Source organism: Ochotona curzoniae, unplaced genomic scaffold (assembly GCF_017591425.1).
Source record: "Ochotona curzoniae isolate NIBS_2020 unplaced genomic scaffold, NIBS_Ocur_1.0 scaffold_4506, whole genome shotgun sequence".
In the NCBI taxonomy this organism is placed as follows: Eukaryota; Metazoa; Chordata; class Mammalia; order Lagomorpha; family Ochotonidae; genus Ochotona; species Ochotona curzoniae.
In genome coordinates, this window is record NW_024467119.1 from 23732760 (window position 1) to 23747688 (window position 14929).

The 14929-nt window shown below is 36.6% G+C and overlaps 1 protein-coding gene across 1 annotated transcript in view; it reads left to right on the forward strand.

Annotated features, from left to right (window-relative positions):
- CFAP299 (cilia and flagella associated protein 299) overlaps positions 1-14929 on the forward strand; it is a 500128-nt gene that overhangs the window by 193231 nt on the left and 291968 nt on the right. The window contains exon 5 of the mRNA XM_040967260.1: positions 661-751. Coding sequence (XP_040823194.1) covers positions 661-751 — 91 coding nt within the window. The remainder of the gene's footprint in view (positions 1-660; positions 752-14929) is intronic.

Sequence of the window (14929 nt, forward strand, 5' to 3'; positions counted from 1 at the left end):
GAAAAAAGAATTATTATTTCACAAATTACACTTGAAATTGTAAGTTTGTTTGAAGTAAATTTATCTCCTTTGTGGGTTCTTAATTTTGTTCTTTTAGTTGAGGTAACTTACTGTGGTTTCCTTTCTTGAGTCTTCACTGAGAAGCTAAGATTGTTTTCTGTTCCAGTAACCATATTGATTTAAACATCTAATATTTGAATTTCCTTAAGTTAATAAATAATTTATACTTAAGTTGTAAGAAGTTTTGATGACAAGTTCAAAGTATAAGCATGTTCAGTTTTCATGATGCAATAAAATAACAAAATGACCATTGAAATGAAAGTGATTCTAGATGTTATGATATGCCTATCAAATCCTCATCTTAATTCTTTATAAAGACTACAGGTATAAAATTAAGATAAATTTAGGAGATAGTCTTTGTGCAAGGATACTTCGTAAAGATTATGGAAAAATATAGAATTACTAGATAAGCTAATGCTGATATAAGAAAAAATTTTAAATTCATGAATATATTTTTCATAATGCAGTTTCTGTATTATGTCTATGGATTTTGTGTTACAAGGGGTCATTTAAAATAAAGAAGCATGATTATTGGTCCCAGAGTGTTGTAAGGTCTATTTTTTACCTGCTGTATTATAACTAAAAATCTGGTTTTTAAAGGACACTAACAAGTGCTGGAAAAATTCTGCAAGACAATTTTCTGAAGGCCCTGGCAGTGAGAGAAGAAGACAATCTCAGTGGGAAAGTGAGCGTGAGTACATTTCTCCCAACTTGAAACATACCTGAGAGATACAGTCAATAATACAGTGTTTATAGTGTTGACTATCTAGCATGAAAAGTTGTTCAGGATGGATAAAATGACTGTTAAATGTAATTACAGAAATACATTCCTAAAGGTTTTTTGTTGCTTTTTTTTTTTTAAATGCAAAGTCAGGCTCACAGAGAGAGGGAGATACAGAGAGAAACTTCCATTCACTGGTTCACTCCCCAAGTGGCTGCAATGGCTGGAGCTGTGCTAATCCAAAGCCAGGAGCCAGGAGCCTTTTCCAAGTCTCCCACTTGGATGCAGGGTCCCAATGCTTTGGGCCGTCCTCGACTGCTTTCCCAAGCCAGAAACAGGGAGCTGGATGGGAGGTGGAGCAGCCAGAATTAGAACCAGCGCTTTTATGGGATCCTGGCACATTCAAGGTGACGACTTTAACCACTAGGCTGTTGTGCTGGGCCTTGTCCCTAAAATTTTAAGGCTCCTGTTTTCTCTTGTAAAATTAGCCAAATAATTAAAAAACAAAAACAAAGCAAGACACCTAAGGTTCTAAAAACTTATGGTGGAGAAAATGTCCTTAGTTGACAGACTGGTTGATATGTCCAACTTCGAGGCAGGCCTAAATTTTCAGCCTGGTTTTCTTTTATGTTCCAAAGGTTGCAACCCTCCCTCTCCCCAACCATAAGTTTTGCCTTTGCCTACTTGATTTTATGTAATTTCTGGAAATGGTCTAAGACTCTACTTTTTAGACCTGTGTTGGGAAATACAATGGATACCACAAAATACAAACACCTGATTTTATAGCATCCAAGAACTTGGTTTTCCAAAATATATTTCAGATCAAATATGTAAAAGTTTGTGATAGTACTTGGCCTATAGATTTACTTCCACCCTTTGTTTATATAATAATAGCGAAAGTAGTCTTTGAAATCTTAAAATGTTCAAAACTAAGTTTAATAACAAGGACAAATGCTCATGCTGAAACGGTAAGTAATGGGCTCCCCGAAAAACAAGAGTTAGTATTGATGAAAATTTTTGCATAATTTAAAAATATTTTAAAATATAAGGAGGGATATTTTACCAATTTGTTTTTTCATTAAAAAAGTTGTACCTTCTTTCAATGTTAGAGCTGTTGCTAATTTCCTGTGCAGGTAAAACCTTCAGTGTATTTGAGAGAAAAAGGTTATGTCTTGTTTAGGTAATTGAATATGATTAACACTTAATTGAAGTTGGGAGGATATTTTTCAGTTAGGAGGCTGAGAGAGATTTTTAAAAGGTAAGGAGAGAAATACATGTAAGTACTGGGTTTTGGATGACCTTGAAAATTCTGGATGACTTTCAAGTGTTGCCACCAATTCTTTGCCTTGTCCCATTTAAATCTTCACCTCAATCATCATATATTGTTCTGCCAATGTGTGTGTATCTGCATCCCTGTTTCCTCTTTTAATATAGAAAGGAATCATTATGGGATTAGTGCTTACCCTAATGAAATATGACCTGTGTGTTATTACATATGCAACTTGACTACATACACATGGGCCTTATTTCTAAATAGGCTGCATTTTGGGATACTGGAAATCTAAATTTCATCGGCTGTCTTTGAGGTATGTAACTCAAACCATGACGCATGATTGAAAATGGCAAGATATATTGATTATTTTTGTGAGCATTATTTTTTTTCTTTTGAGCAAGGGCATGTGAGTAAATGATTCATATGAAATAGATTAAGAAAAGGAAAGGTGTGTTACTGAATCTGTCTTTGGAAGATTTTTACAGTGATCTCAGCAGAGAGAGTTGGTTTGGGATCAGGCATAAAAAAACATTTTATTTTGTTTTAAGTTAGTATTACCTCAGATTTAATACTAACTGGGGGGGGGTCCATTAAAGAGGAATTCTTGATGATGTAGGAGATGAAGGGGGAAATGGCTACAGAAGATAAGATACAGAGAATGGGTTGGCTTTTGATACGCAAACTCATAATATTTGTGGAACTTGATCAGTTTTATTTCACTGTCATTAAGTATCATAAGTGAGTTTTATGAAACCTGAAGATACATTGAGCCAAGTAGCCTGAACAATCCAGGGGAAATGACCATTTGTGAGTGCAAAATAAATGGAGAGCTTCACCTTGAAACCACATTTACTTCCTTTTGTTTTTCTTTCTCGAAAGTACATGTTGGAAACATTGTGACATGGGTTGAGAATCAACAAAGTTGACCTGTGTGGCCTAATACTAATTCAGTAGCAATTTTATGGGATAATTTAAACATAGGTGGAATATTAGATTAGATCTGCTGTTGCACATATTCTTATTCTGAGAGTCCTGTTTCTTCCCCTGTTTGAAGCATTGTGAAAGTGACTTCTTAGTTTCCCTACTTAGGCCTAGGATTTTCTCTGCTATAGAAACTGGAGCTCTGGAAACAGCACTCCTCTCTGTCCTCATCCACGTGGGCCTCCCCCCCCCAGTGCTTTCAATGCTCATGTTGTAATATTTGCTTAGTATATACGTTCATACTCCTGCAAGTCTGCCGCTTTGACATCTGATCTCAAGGCTGTGCCCAGGGAGGGAATGGAGTTGAGGTAACTTAAAAGTTTATATAACTGCTACTCAAAGAATAAAAACGCTTGAAAATTATACTTCCTTTGAAATCTCTCGTGATTCAGTGGTTCACTTGGCCTAGTTCAGTTGGCCTACTTGTTGTTTAGATAAATCCTCTTCTAGAAAGGCTTATATTAAGTATGAAGTAATCTGTTTTAGTATCTAAATGCCTTCCGATTTCTTCTATATGTGTATATGTACCTTGAGAGGATTTCATGGGTATGGTGAAGACTAAGGAAAATTTTAGGACCCATAACTGATACATGTGCAAAGAATAAGGTAGGTGGAAATGCAAATAACAATGAGATAAAAATTTCCATTTTTTTTTCTAGACTAACCTGAGTGAGATATTTACATACTTGGCCTATCTACTTTTCTCCTCTGTTGGTTTCTCTGATATAATTGCACTGGGACCGATAACAACAACCACCCTGTGGTTGCTTATTTAGTTTTCTCAATGTGTTTCTGATGCTGATTTTACATCTCCACTTTACCTAATCAAAAGTTCTGGTTGTGCCTGACTGTTTACCACACACTATGCTAGCTATTGGAGATGCACTGGGTGTTGTATGCATGTGGACTTCAGAGTTGTTTATGGAAGAAAGTGAATAATTTATGCAAATATTTCTATATAATTGTTCAGCTGTATATCCATTTGTTTAGTATTTTGCATGAAGATTGCCTTAATCAGAGAGAATATATAGTATTTATGTTTTGAGACTGATTTATTTCATTGAGTATAGTGGTCTCCAGTTAGGACCATTTTCTTGCTGATAGTGAGTTTCAGTCTTTTTAATTGCTGTGTAATATTCCATGGAGTAGATGTACCACAGTCTAGCCATTCCTCTTTTGATGGGGATGTGTGTTATTTCCATGCCTTTGTTATTGTGGATTTTGTAGTTCACTTATTCATTTGCAGATTGCACTCTTTTGGTTCTATTCCTAGGAATGGGATAGCTGGGCCTAACAGTAGATAACTTTTCAGTTGTCTTAGTACTCTGCATCCTGACTTCCATGTGACTATGGTAGCCTACACTCCTAACAGTAGATTAGGATAACTAATTCACTCTATTTACATCATCAGGTGTTGCTAGTAGTGTTCTGAATATAGGCCAATCTCAGTGGAGTTAGGTGGAACCTCACTGTGGTTTTTATTCATATATCTCAATATCTAGCAAACTGATAATCTTTTTCATGTGTCTCTTAGTCATTTGTATTTAATCTCATACATGAACTGTATAATGGAGACTAACATACTTGGAAGTGAAGATACATTGCAGTATGCATCTCAGCTCCTGTATAAAAGGAGAATTTCCAATGAAAGCACTAAATATACCTTGAAAATATGATATCAGATTTTGTACCTTTGCCTATACTTATAATTCCCTAATATACTTAAATAACAGAATGCTAAACTTGTAGATGTTACTAAAGGACTACAATGCTGTAAAAATATGGGGGAAATGGTAGGAAGAGAAATTGTGAAGGAGGAAGGGGGGATTCCCTATACCTACAAAATTATATCATGGAAAATAATTTTTTTAAAGTATAGAGAAGTAAGTGAACATTCAAATAAGTATAAAAATAAAGGAAATTTTTAGCCATTGTTAGTATTATGACAGGAAAATATAAACTCCCTATATAAAAGTGAGTTGAGAAATGATATATTCAGACATTGGTATGTTTTTACAGATATGAAGACATTCGTATGCCTTTAGTACGGAGAAAAATTGAGACTGTCATACAGAATGTAAGCCAGGGGCCAGTGGACCAAAATCATGTAAGAGGAGGTGGATGGTAGCTTGAATCAGGAAGCTGATATGAATATGAGACAATCTGATCATTATTGTGAACGTGAGCTTATCGTTGTGTGGTGATAGAATGTGGCAGAGGAAGGTGCTGGAGGCGGAGTTAGTAGTCATGGATTACTGTGACCTTTCCTGTTCAGTCTTTACCTGTTAAATTTGAACTGTTAACGGACAAAAGCAAATGCTGTAAACATTTGAGATGATAGATATGCTAGTTAACCAAATTTGACCATTCCCAATGTTTATGTGTATCAAAATGTCACATTGTGCCATATAAATAAATATAACTCTTGTTTATGAATTTAAAGAAATAAGCAGAAAAAAATTTTAAGAGGGCATTGAGATGTTAAGTTAGGCATTAATTTAAAAGATATGAACTCTTCAGGTTTGTTTCCATTTTGCTATACATTAAGACATTAAAATTGAACCTATATGCTAAGCTATAACCTACATATCCTGCACGTGTAGACCTTGAAAGACACTCAAGTTCATATTTTTTTTAGCAAAATATAAAGTATGATTGAGTTTTGCATAGGGAAAGTGATTCAAAGGATTCAGTGAGATAATCAGTTACCTGTGGATATTATTATAAATCTAGCAATTGTCGGTCATTGGAAATAATAATATTAAGTTAAAACCTTATGGAATGTTTTCTGATGCTATCACAAACCAGTCTATCTTATTTGTACCCAATATTTGCCACAAAGATGTATAAGACATGGGCTCTGTTTACAGTGTAATGTAGCAGGGATACATAACTCTTTTAAGTGGCTCAGCAGCTGAGAGGGAGGAGTGTTATTTTTCACTGAGGTAGTAATCCAAGAATCCTTGATTTGGTGAATGGAAAAAAAAATAGCATATTCCCTTCCTAATCAGAGACTCAGGAGGATTAAGGAAAGATCACATGCTGTTCTGGGTGGAGCCTGTTGACACTTATTTTCCTGCTGAATGTTGACTATGTAAACAGGTGGCTGACTAGTTTTGGCTTTGAAATATGCATTATTGAAGCTGGTATAAAAACATTCCTTACAGCTTTTCCTTCATTCAAAGGAACCACTGTACCGAGGTCAGGAAAACCCATGAATTAGGCAGTTCCTAATATATCCATTTCCTGTGTTGAAATCTGTATGAAACATAAGATTGCGTTGTATGTGACCAATAACATTGTGCTGACATGATCTTTTTCCTCCTTGCTATTTTCCAACTTCTATAAAATGTTCCCTTTCAAGAAAATGAAAGCATTATAGAGATGTTTATTTCCTTTTTAATGGAACCATGCTTGTCCACTAATAAACCCTTATGGAAATTATATGACTCACACAATCTTACCTTCATTTTAAACAGATTACATCAATGTTTGTAAAATAAAATGCCTATCAACTTCCATTTCACTAGAAAACTATAGTTGAAGAGTTTTACATTTTTAAAAATTTCTAGGATAAAAATACAGTCCAGAGGGAGTGAGATATACAAGAAAAAAAAAAGAGGTTATATGATCGTATTATCTGTTTGAGTCTTGTGTTCAGCAGTAATTGCCTTTTAAAATGCACATTTTCAGCACAAAACAGGTTGAGTTTCTTCTCCTCCACCATGTAAGAAAAATAATTTTCTCACTGTTGATCATTTGTAGAATAAAATAAAACAATATGCAAAGCACACATACACTGAATACTTGGTAGTTGTTTGATAAGCTATAAATATGTACCTAGAATAGAGCCTTAGATGTATATTTTAATGCAACCTTTTTACTGAGAAAGTTCTTTCATAGGAAATTTGTGAAGTTTTGGGGAAGTATAACACCACAAAAAAGCCAAGCAGAGCTCTGTTTTCGGTGAAAATCCAAATTCGTCTTGATTGCCTTCAAAGCTCCAGTGGGGGGTGGGTTTCAGTTGTGTCACAGAGCTTCTTCTTTCCCGAGCCAAGGAGGATGCGTTCTCTATTCCTCTCCTTCCCAATTCTGCTGTTAATCACACATCAGCTGCCACACAGGAGGGAGGTGTAAGGAGTTGTGTGACTTTTGCCAAAAGTACAGGTGGAGCCCGTGACTATTAGATCTGTAGCATTTAGGGCTGGGTACAGCAGCCTTGGGAGTGAGAAGGAAGAGTGTGTCAAATTGGCTTGCTCAAAAACGTATGTATTTTCTGCTTTGTAATAGGTTCTTTTTGATAGGCAAGCACTAAGGTAACTTGTTAATTTCATTGGTTTATATTTTATTTCATTAGGATAAAAAGTAATGAAATGAAATGATATCTTAATTGCCTAATATGTAATGTAGGAATGGAAATCATATTTATCAAATTCTTGTTTTCTCACTTTCTGTGGAATCAAGAGAAGAAGGGGTCTTAGGATGCTGCATACCACTTAGACGTATAATCAGGTATAAGATAGTAAGTTATCTGTTGGGAAATTATATACATACTTTCTTGTGTATTTTCTAAAATAGTGGAATATTTCAGGATTCTTTGAAAAGTATTTGAGGAGGAATAATATCAGGTTCCGAAATATTTTTTTTCCTTGGAGAAGGTTAGTTGGCAGCGCGTGGAGCATATAGCTCTTTATATCTGAATCCTGCTGAGAGCACACATCACATTGGTACACCTTTGAAAAGCTCCTCTAAATTAAACAGAATTAATAAAAACAAAAGATCTGACCTGTTATCAACCTTTTGGAGTCAGAGGAGAGATTGTGGTGTCAGGGAATTGGGAAGGAGGTAAGGAGGGAGGAATGCATCCATATTGAACATCAGTTCCAGAGTCAGAGTCTCAAAGATGTAGAAGGAAAGAGTTTATCCTTTTCAGCCTTCTTCCTGTTATGGGAGTCCTCTTTTCAGCTTCTCTAACAGATGGCCAGCCTTCTCTTAAATAGTTTAAATATTTCCATTGCTAGGCAGCTCATCTCATAGGTTATTTTTGTTGTGGCAGGTTTCAATAATTAGATACAGAGTTCAATAATTAGATACAGAGTTCAATAATTAGGTACAATCTGCCTTCTTTTAGTTGGTGCTCTTCTAAAGTCTTGTGACAAACTGCTGCTTTACTTATTTTTAAAGATAGCTTTCACTTTAAAAAAATTCAGGACTTTTTACATTCACATTTTAAATTCATTCTATCACTACAGAAGTTTTCAGCAATTCTGAATAATTTTTTGGTAACACTTTTGACTATCAACATCCTTTTAAAACTTCTTAAAGTGAAGCATAGTGTTCATATAAAAGTTTACACCTCAGGGGGCTGGTGATGTGGATCTAACAGCTAATTCTCTACCTTCGAATCCTGGTTGCTCCACTTCCCATCCAGCTCCCTGCTTATGATCTGGGAAGGCAGCAGAGGATGGCCCAAGACCTTGGGACTCTGCACATCCGTGGGCGACCCAAAAGAAGCTCCTGTCTCATGGCTTTGGATCAGCTCAGTTCTAATCCACTGCAGCCATTTGGGGAGTAAACAGCAGATGAAGATCTTTCTTTCTGTCTCCGCTTCTCTCCAAAAATCTCCCTTTCCATTAAAAATAAATAAATCTTTAAAAAAAAATAGGAGTTCATAAATTGTAAGTATGAAGTTTTATAGATTATCACACAGTAAACAAACTATTTACACAACATTAACAAGAGAAAATATTGCTTATACCACACTAAGCCTCTTCTATACCTATTTTATTTCCTGTTTTCTACTCCTAAAGATGATCGCTATTCTGATTTCTAACACCCCATAACACCTTTGGCTTTTGAAAAATGTTTAATACATAGGGCCATATTAACTGACTTCTTCCCAGGAATGTGTTGTGAGACCAGTCATGTTGCTGTATGTAGCTACAGTATAATGTATTCTATTTTTATTAATCAGATGACAGTGCTATTCCTTCTTCTGTTTTACTCTGTATTGACCGTGGGTTATCGCTTTACTCTCCATAGATAGCAAGAATGCTTAAGCTTTGGCTGCTCTCATTAATGGCGCTAAGGACATTTCTGCACATGTGCTTATGTGGCTGTGTGCATGGGTTGCTATTGGATTGACCTACCAATTAAGTTATGTCCTAGAAAAATTTTTGCATACTGAGCTTTACTTGTGGTAAATAATGTCAAACGCTTTGCTGAGTGATTGAGATGATTTATGCTCCCATCAACTGTGCTTGTCTGTTGTTTCATAATCCTGCTAAATTTAGTATCTTAATTTCTAGTTTTAGATACTCTAATACAAATGCAGTGTTATATCATTGTTGCTTAAATTTACGCTGATCTGACTTCTTTCATATGTATACTTGTTATTTAGATACTCTCTTCCATAAAATGTCTACTCAACTCTTGTTCATTTTTTCAATGTGGGCTTTTTAAATTTTTTCTTATATTTTTTTGAAACCTGACCGTGATATTGTCTGAGAAAATCACTTTCACTATGGATTTATTTTACTTCTGGGAGAAGTTAGACCCACAAGATGGCACAATATGTTCTCAAAAGTATATTCTGGCTTCTAGCCATCTCCAGTAGTATGAAAGTGAAGCTTTAAGCATAGTTATATTTAGTGAAATCCAAGATGAATATCCCAAGTATATAGTTACCTCAGTTACAACATTTCCATTTATTAAATGCCCCCCCTTTTTTTTTTAGTTGTTATGAAGACACAGCATAGGTTATATAACCTTCGTTAGCTTATTTTTCCTGGGTGTAATGAAATGCCTGAAATTAAGTTGTATCTGAAGAAACACATTGCATGTAGCTCAGAATTTTGAAGTAGAAAGCATAGTATAAACGGTGTGCCACTGAGTCTGGCAAGGATCCTTTTGGCTTTGTCACATCATGGTAGGTTTCATGGCAGGAGCATATGTGAGAACAAGAGCTCACATGGCAAGATTAAAGCAGAATGACTCATTTTCTGGAACAGTTCACTCTTGTGAAAACTAACAAGCGTCCCCCGAGTCTCCCTTAATGCCTTCTGAAGGGGAGTGGCACCCCTAATGACCCAGCCCCATCCTATTGGGTCCCACCTCTGAGGAGGTCTAGTGCTAGGTGTTACCACATTTGGGATGAAGTCTCCCAACACTTGACTTACAAACCACATATAAATGTAGAAGTTACCTGCTATCATTCCTATATCTAATCTTACATTGCTGCTGAATCCATAGGTTATCATCACCTTTATTTTCTGCACAATTTGTTTTCAAATCATACCATATGACTAGGAAACTTCAAAAAGTTGTTGGGAGGCTCTTTTTGATAACAAACAAACAAATCAAACCTTAATCTTACTTGCAGTGGCAACATTTGGCTCTTTATCATTGTGCATATAAGATTTATAGCCCTGCACCATTTTTGATTTTCTGCTGTTGTACCTAAGGTTAGTAAAGGCAAATAATAACACTGCTTTGTAGAAGACAGGCCAAGTAGTTATTGACTGAGTGAGTCTAGAAAATAAATGGACTATCTTTAGGCTCATTTTTGGCACCTCAGAAAGTATGACTTCAGAATCCTAGAAGTGTTGAATTTCAGCATCCATGCTGATAATGAGTACAGATTTCAAAAGTTTCATTCAGATATACCTCGTAATTGTGTTAGAAGTTTCATGGAGAATGAAGTTCCTGCTTTCTCTAACCTTGCAGGCTACTCCTCTTACACTCCAGGAAATCTCTAGGTTCTGAAGCTTGTGTTTAGACTGAAAGGGATCACTTATTCCTGAAATATTTGCAGCAGTGCTTTCCTAAGACATGTGACCAAATCATAACATGTGCCTTTAACAATCAAGCAATGAAGGTTGCTGATTATCAGTGGGGAACTTGACTGTGCTATACTTGAAGTTGGGATTCAAAACAAAACAAAAAGCTGAACATTACCAGATCTCCAAGGGAAAACTTAGTAATCCTTGAATAATAAACAGAGAAAGTGTTTTTAAAAAGTCAGGGTATCTGAATACCTTTGAGATCGGTTTAACATATATGTTCTGCACTTACATAGTGCAGACTACGAAAATTCAAATTGACCTTGGCCACTGAGTACAGTGTTTTTGGAAGAATGAGCTGTACTGAAACAGTTCCTCCAATATATGAGGCACAGCTCTGCTTTCCTTCCATGCTAAGCAGGCAGAACTTACCCCCACCTGCTTGTTTTTCCTTAAATAAGCATATTATCTGATATAAGTAGTCCAAAGAAAATTTTCTTTTGCTCAGCGTTGAACGAACTCCTCCTCTTAACCATTCACCTAATCCTAAAGTTGTAATGTAGTTTAGGATCTTGCATTATATCCATGTCACTTTTTGGAATCACTTCAAAAGTGCAATGCCTTGACTGATTTTCAAGCACTGAATCAGCTTCTGTTTAAGTCGCTTTTCTAATTTGGCAATGTAAATTTATTTTTAAATGCCAGTTTATTGTAATAGTTCAGACTATGCTGTTGTGAAGCTTGAAATACACAAAGATTTGTCTTTGATTATTTTGTAGTTATATGAAGAAAAATGTTGAATATTTCTTCTAATTTGTTTTAAAGATTTTATTTATTTTTATTGGAAAGGCAGATATACAGAGAACAGAAAAGACAGAGAGGAAGATCTTGCTTCTGTTGATTCATTCCCCAAGCAGCCGCAACAGCCAGAGCTGTGCCAATCCGAAGCCAGTAGCCCGGAGCCTCTTCTAGGTTTTCTAAGCAGGTGCAGGGTTCCAAGGTTTTGGGTTGACCTTGAGTGCTTTCCCAGGCCACAAGCAGGGAGCTGGATCAGAAGCAGGGCTGCTGGGATTAGAACCGATGCCCATATGGGATCCGGTGTGTTCAAGGAGAAGACTCTTGCTGCTAGGCTACTGCACCAGGCCCTTTATCTAGTTTTTAATATTGCTTTCATAGGAACTGTTATATACTGTGACTCTTTATTTTCTATTAATGTTGACAGAAAATAGAGGGAATGGCTTTGATGGGGGAAACTTTGGAAAAGAAGGCCTGTGATAAAAGCATTCAGTGGTAATGACAGAAATTTTTGAAGTTAGAGTTTTAGAGTCAGAGCTAAGTTCTTACTGTTTGAAGCAATTTGTGAAAATTACATGCTGCTTTTTAACATCCTCTCCTTCCCTCTCCTCCCCTCCCCTCCCCTCCCCTCCCCTCCCCTCCCCTCCCCTCCTCTTCTTTCTTTTCCAGTTTTCCTTTTACTTTTTCCTCTTCTCTCCTTTCCTCTCCTCTTCTTGGTTTGTTTTGTTCTGTTTTTTAATAAAGATTATTTAACTGACAAGATAGATTGGCAGACAGGGAGAAAGATCTTTCATCTGCTGGTTCATGCCTCTAATGAGCACAGTGCACCAAGCTGAGCTGAGCTGAGCTGAGCTGAGCTGAGGCCAGGAGCCAGAAGCTTCTTTCAGGTGTTGCCTGTGGGTGTAGGGTTCCAAGGACTTGGGCCATCTTCCTCTTTTTTCCCTCAGGCCGTAAGCTAGAAGGAGAGAAATGAGAGTAGCTGGGACACAAAGTGGCACCCATGTGGGATGGCAATGCTTGTGGATAGAGGATTAGCCTGTTGAGCCATTACACTGACCCCTGTTTTTTCCGTTTTAGAATGAGGGTTACAGTCTCATCCGCTTGTATTATGGAATGCTTTAAATTAGAAGAGACAGTTCTGCTAATGATGTCTACTTACTGAATGCCTCACAAGTATTATTCATAGTTCAGATTTAAAACTTCTGAAGATTATTTCATAAAGTAACAACTTTCTCAAAGGTTAAACAGAAGAATCATTAGAAAAAATGTAAACATTCTGCTCTTTTTACGTTATGGCTGATGAACTTGAGAATCAAAGCTGTAAAATCTTGTTATGTAAATATTGTTTGACAAGGTAAGTTGGAAAGATTAAACATCGAATCACACTCTTTATTTATTATGGCATTATTAACGTAGAAAACGTAGGGCTGCTAAAGCTAATTCTTACCTAAATTAAGAATTTATCTGGTTTGAAAAGTTGTTAGTGCGTTCATTTAATAAATGAATGTATATTGTTACACATTACTTTGTTTTCTGAAACTATTTTTTTTAAATTCACGTGAAAGGACAAAAAGAATAGGAGTGAGAGCAAACTTTCTTCTAGTTCACTCCCCAAATACTCACGTGAATCAGCTGGGGCTTGAACTGGCTGAAGGGCCAGGGAATCAATGTGGGTATTCCACGGCCAGCAGGATCAGCCACTGCATTCAGGGGCAAACGCTGTCAGAAAAGTTGGCATCAACATCAGATCTAAGACTGGACCCGGATGCTCTGACGTGGCCTGGGAAAGACCCATGTGGCTTCTTAACCACCAAATGGAACACCTATCCTTGTTTGTGGATTTCAAAGTGGAAATGGTTCTCATAAGTGAGCAGTACATAGTATTGAAATTTCACGTCATTTTTTCTGTAAAATTTCTCTGTGTTCCACATAATTTTGGGATGAACTTAGACTCTCCTAATGTTAGGTAGAATGATAATACAACACTGACTCTCAGATCAACCTTTCCTTTTGCCCTTTCTGGAATTTGATACTGCTAGCCTTCAGGGATTTTTTTTAATGGCAATTGTAGAGTGTTTATCTAGGATCACATTGCCTTAAAATAGGCTTATTTATTTATTTATTTATTTATTTTTGTGAGCTCCACTTAAGTGAGAGAATCACGAACCCCATTGTTATCATTTCCAGGAGGTTGATTAAGGAATAGAACAACATGATGTTCAGAAAACATCATTAGGTTTCAAGGAAACGGAAATGATGAGGAGGCAAAGATGAATCTTGAGATACTTGCTGGTCCTTAAATTTGGATGACTTGAAAAAAATGTTTGTCATTGGGCTAGTGTTGTCGCTTAGCTTGTGAGACCAGCATTCCTTGTAGGTTCAAGTCTCAGCTGTTCCACTTCTGAATCAGCTTTCGGCTAATGGCTTGGAAAAAGCAGCAGACAATGGCCTAACCAGTGGGCCATCTGCCACCCATGTGGGAGAGCAGATGACATTCCTGCTTTAACTATACAAATGAGTCACAGTTAAACTAGACTGATGAGAGAGCAACCCACCTGACTCTGGTGGCTGTCCTCTCTCATCCTTTGGCTGCTTAGCAGAGAGCTTGCACACTTAGGAGAGGCTCTCACATGAACAAGGCCATCCTCAGATGAGGAGTCTTGAAGTTTTTTTTTTTTTCTTTGATAGAGTATCTCTATCCTAAACATCTGAACGTTTGCTTATAATTTTGTGAGTGTAGGAGTGACAACATGTATCCCCAGCAACTCAGTGCAAATAGAGCATTCAAAAGCATGGAATAATAGATCTGAATAAAATCAGACTTTTGTATGGTAAAGGAGTAAGCAAAAATGAGGATACAGAAGGCTGAATCTGAAAACTATCTCAGCATATTTCACATATTACTTTTCAAAATATATATTCTACGTGAGTGTTTGGCACAGTCCTTAGAATGTCACTTGGGCCACCTGCACCTTGCACTGGAGTCCTTAGAGGTTTGAATTCCACCTTTACTTGTCATCTAACTGCCAGCTGTTACGCAGCCTGGAAAGCAGCAGGTGATGGCTGAACTGAAGTATTTGGATAACTTCCACTCAGAAGACACAGACTAAGTTCCAGGTTCCTGGTTTCCACATGGCCCAGCCTTGGCTGATGCAGTCACTGAGATATGACCCGACAGACAGAAGAATTTTTTTCTCTTTCTCTCTCTCTCTCTTTCTTTCTCTATCTCTTTCTATCTCTTTCTGCCTTTTAAAAAAGTAGATATATTTTAGGAAAAAAATTTGAAGAGATGTCCATTAATAGAAAAGACCCAAATTC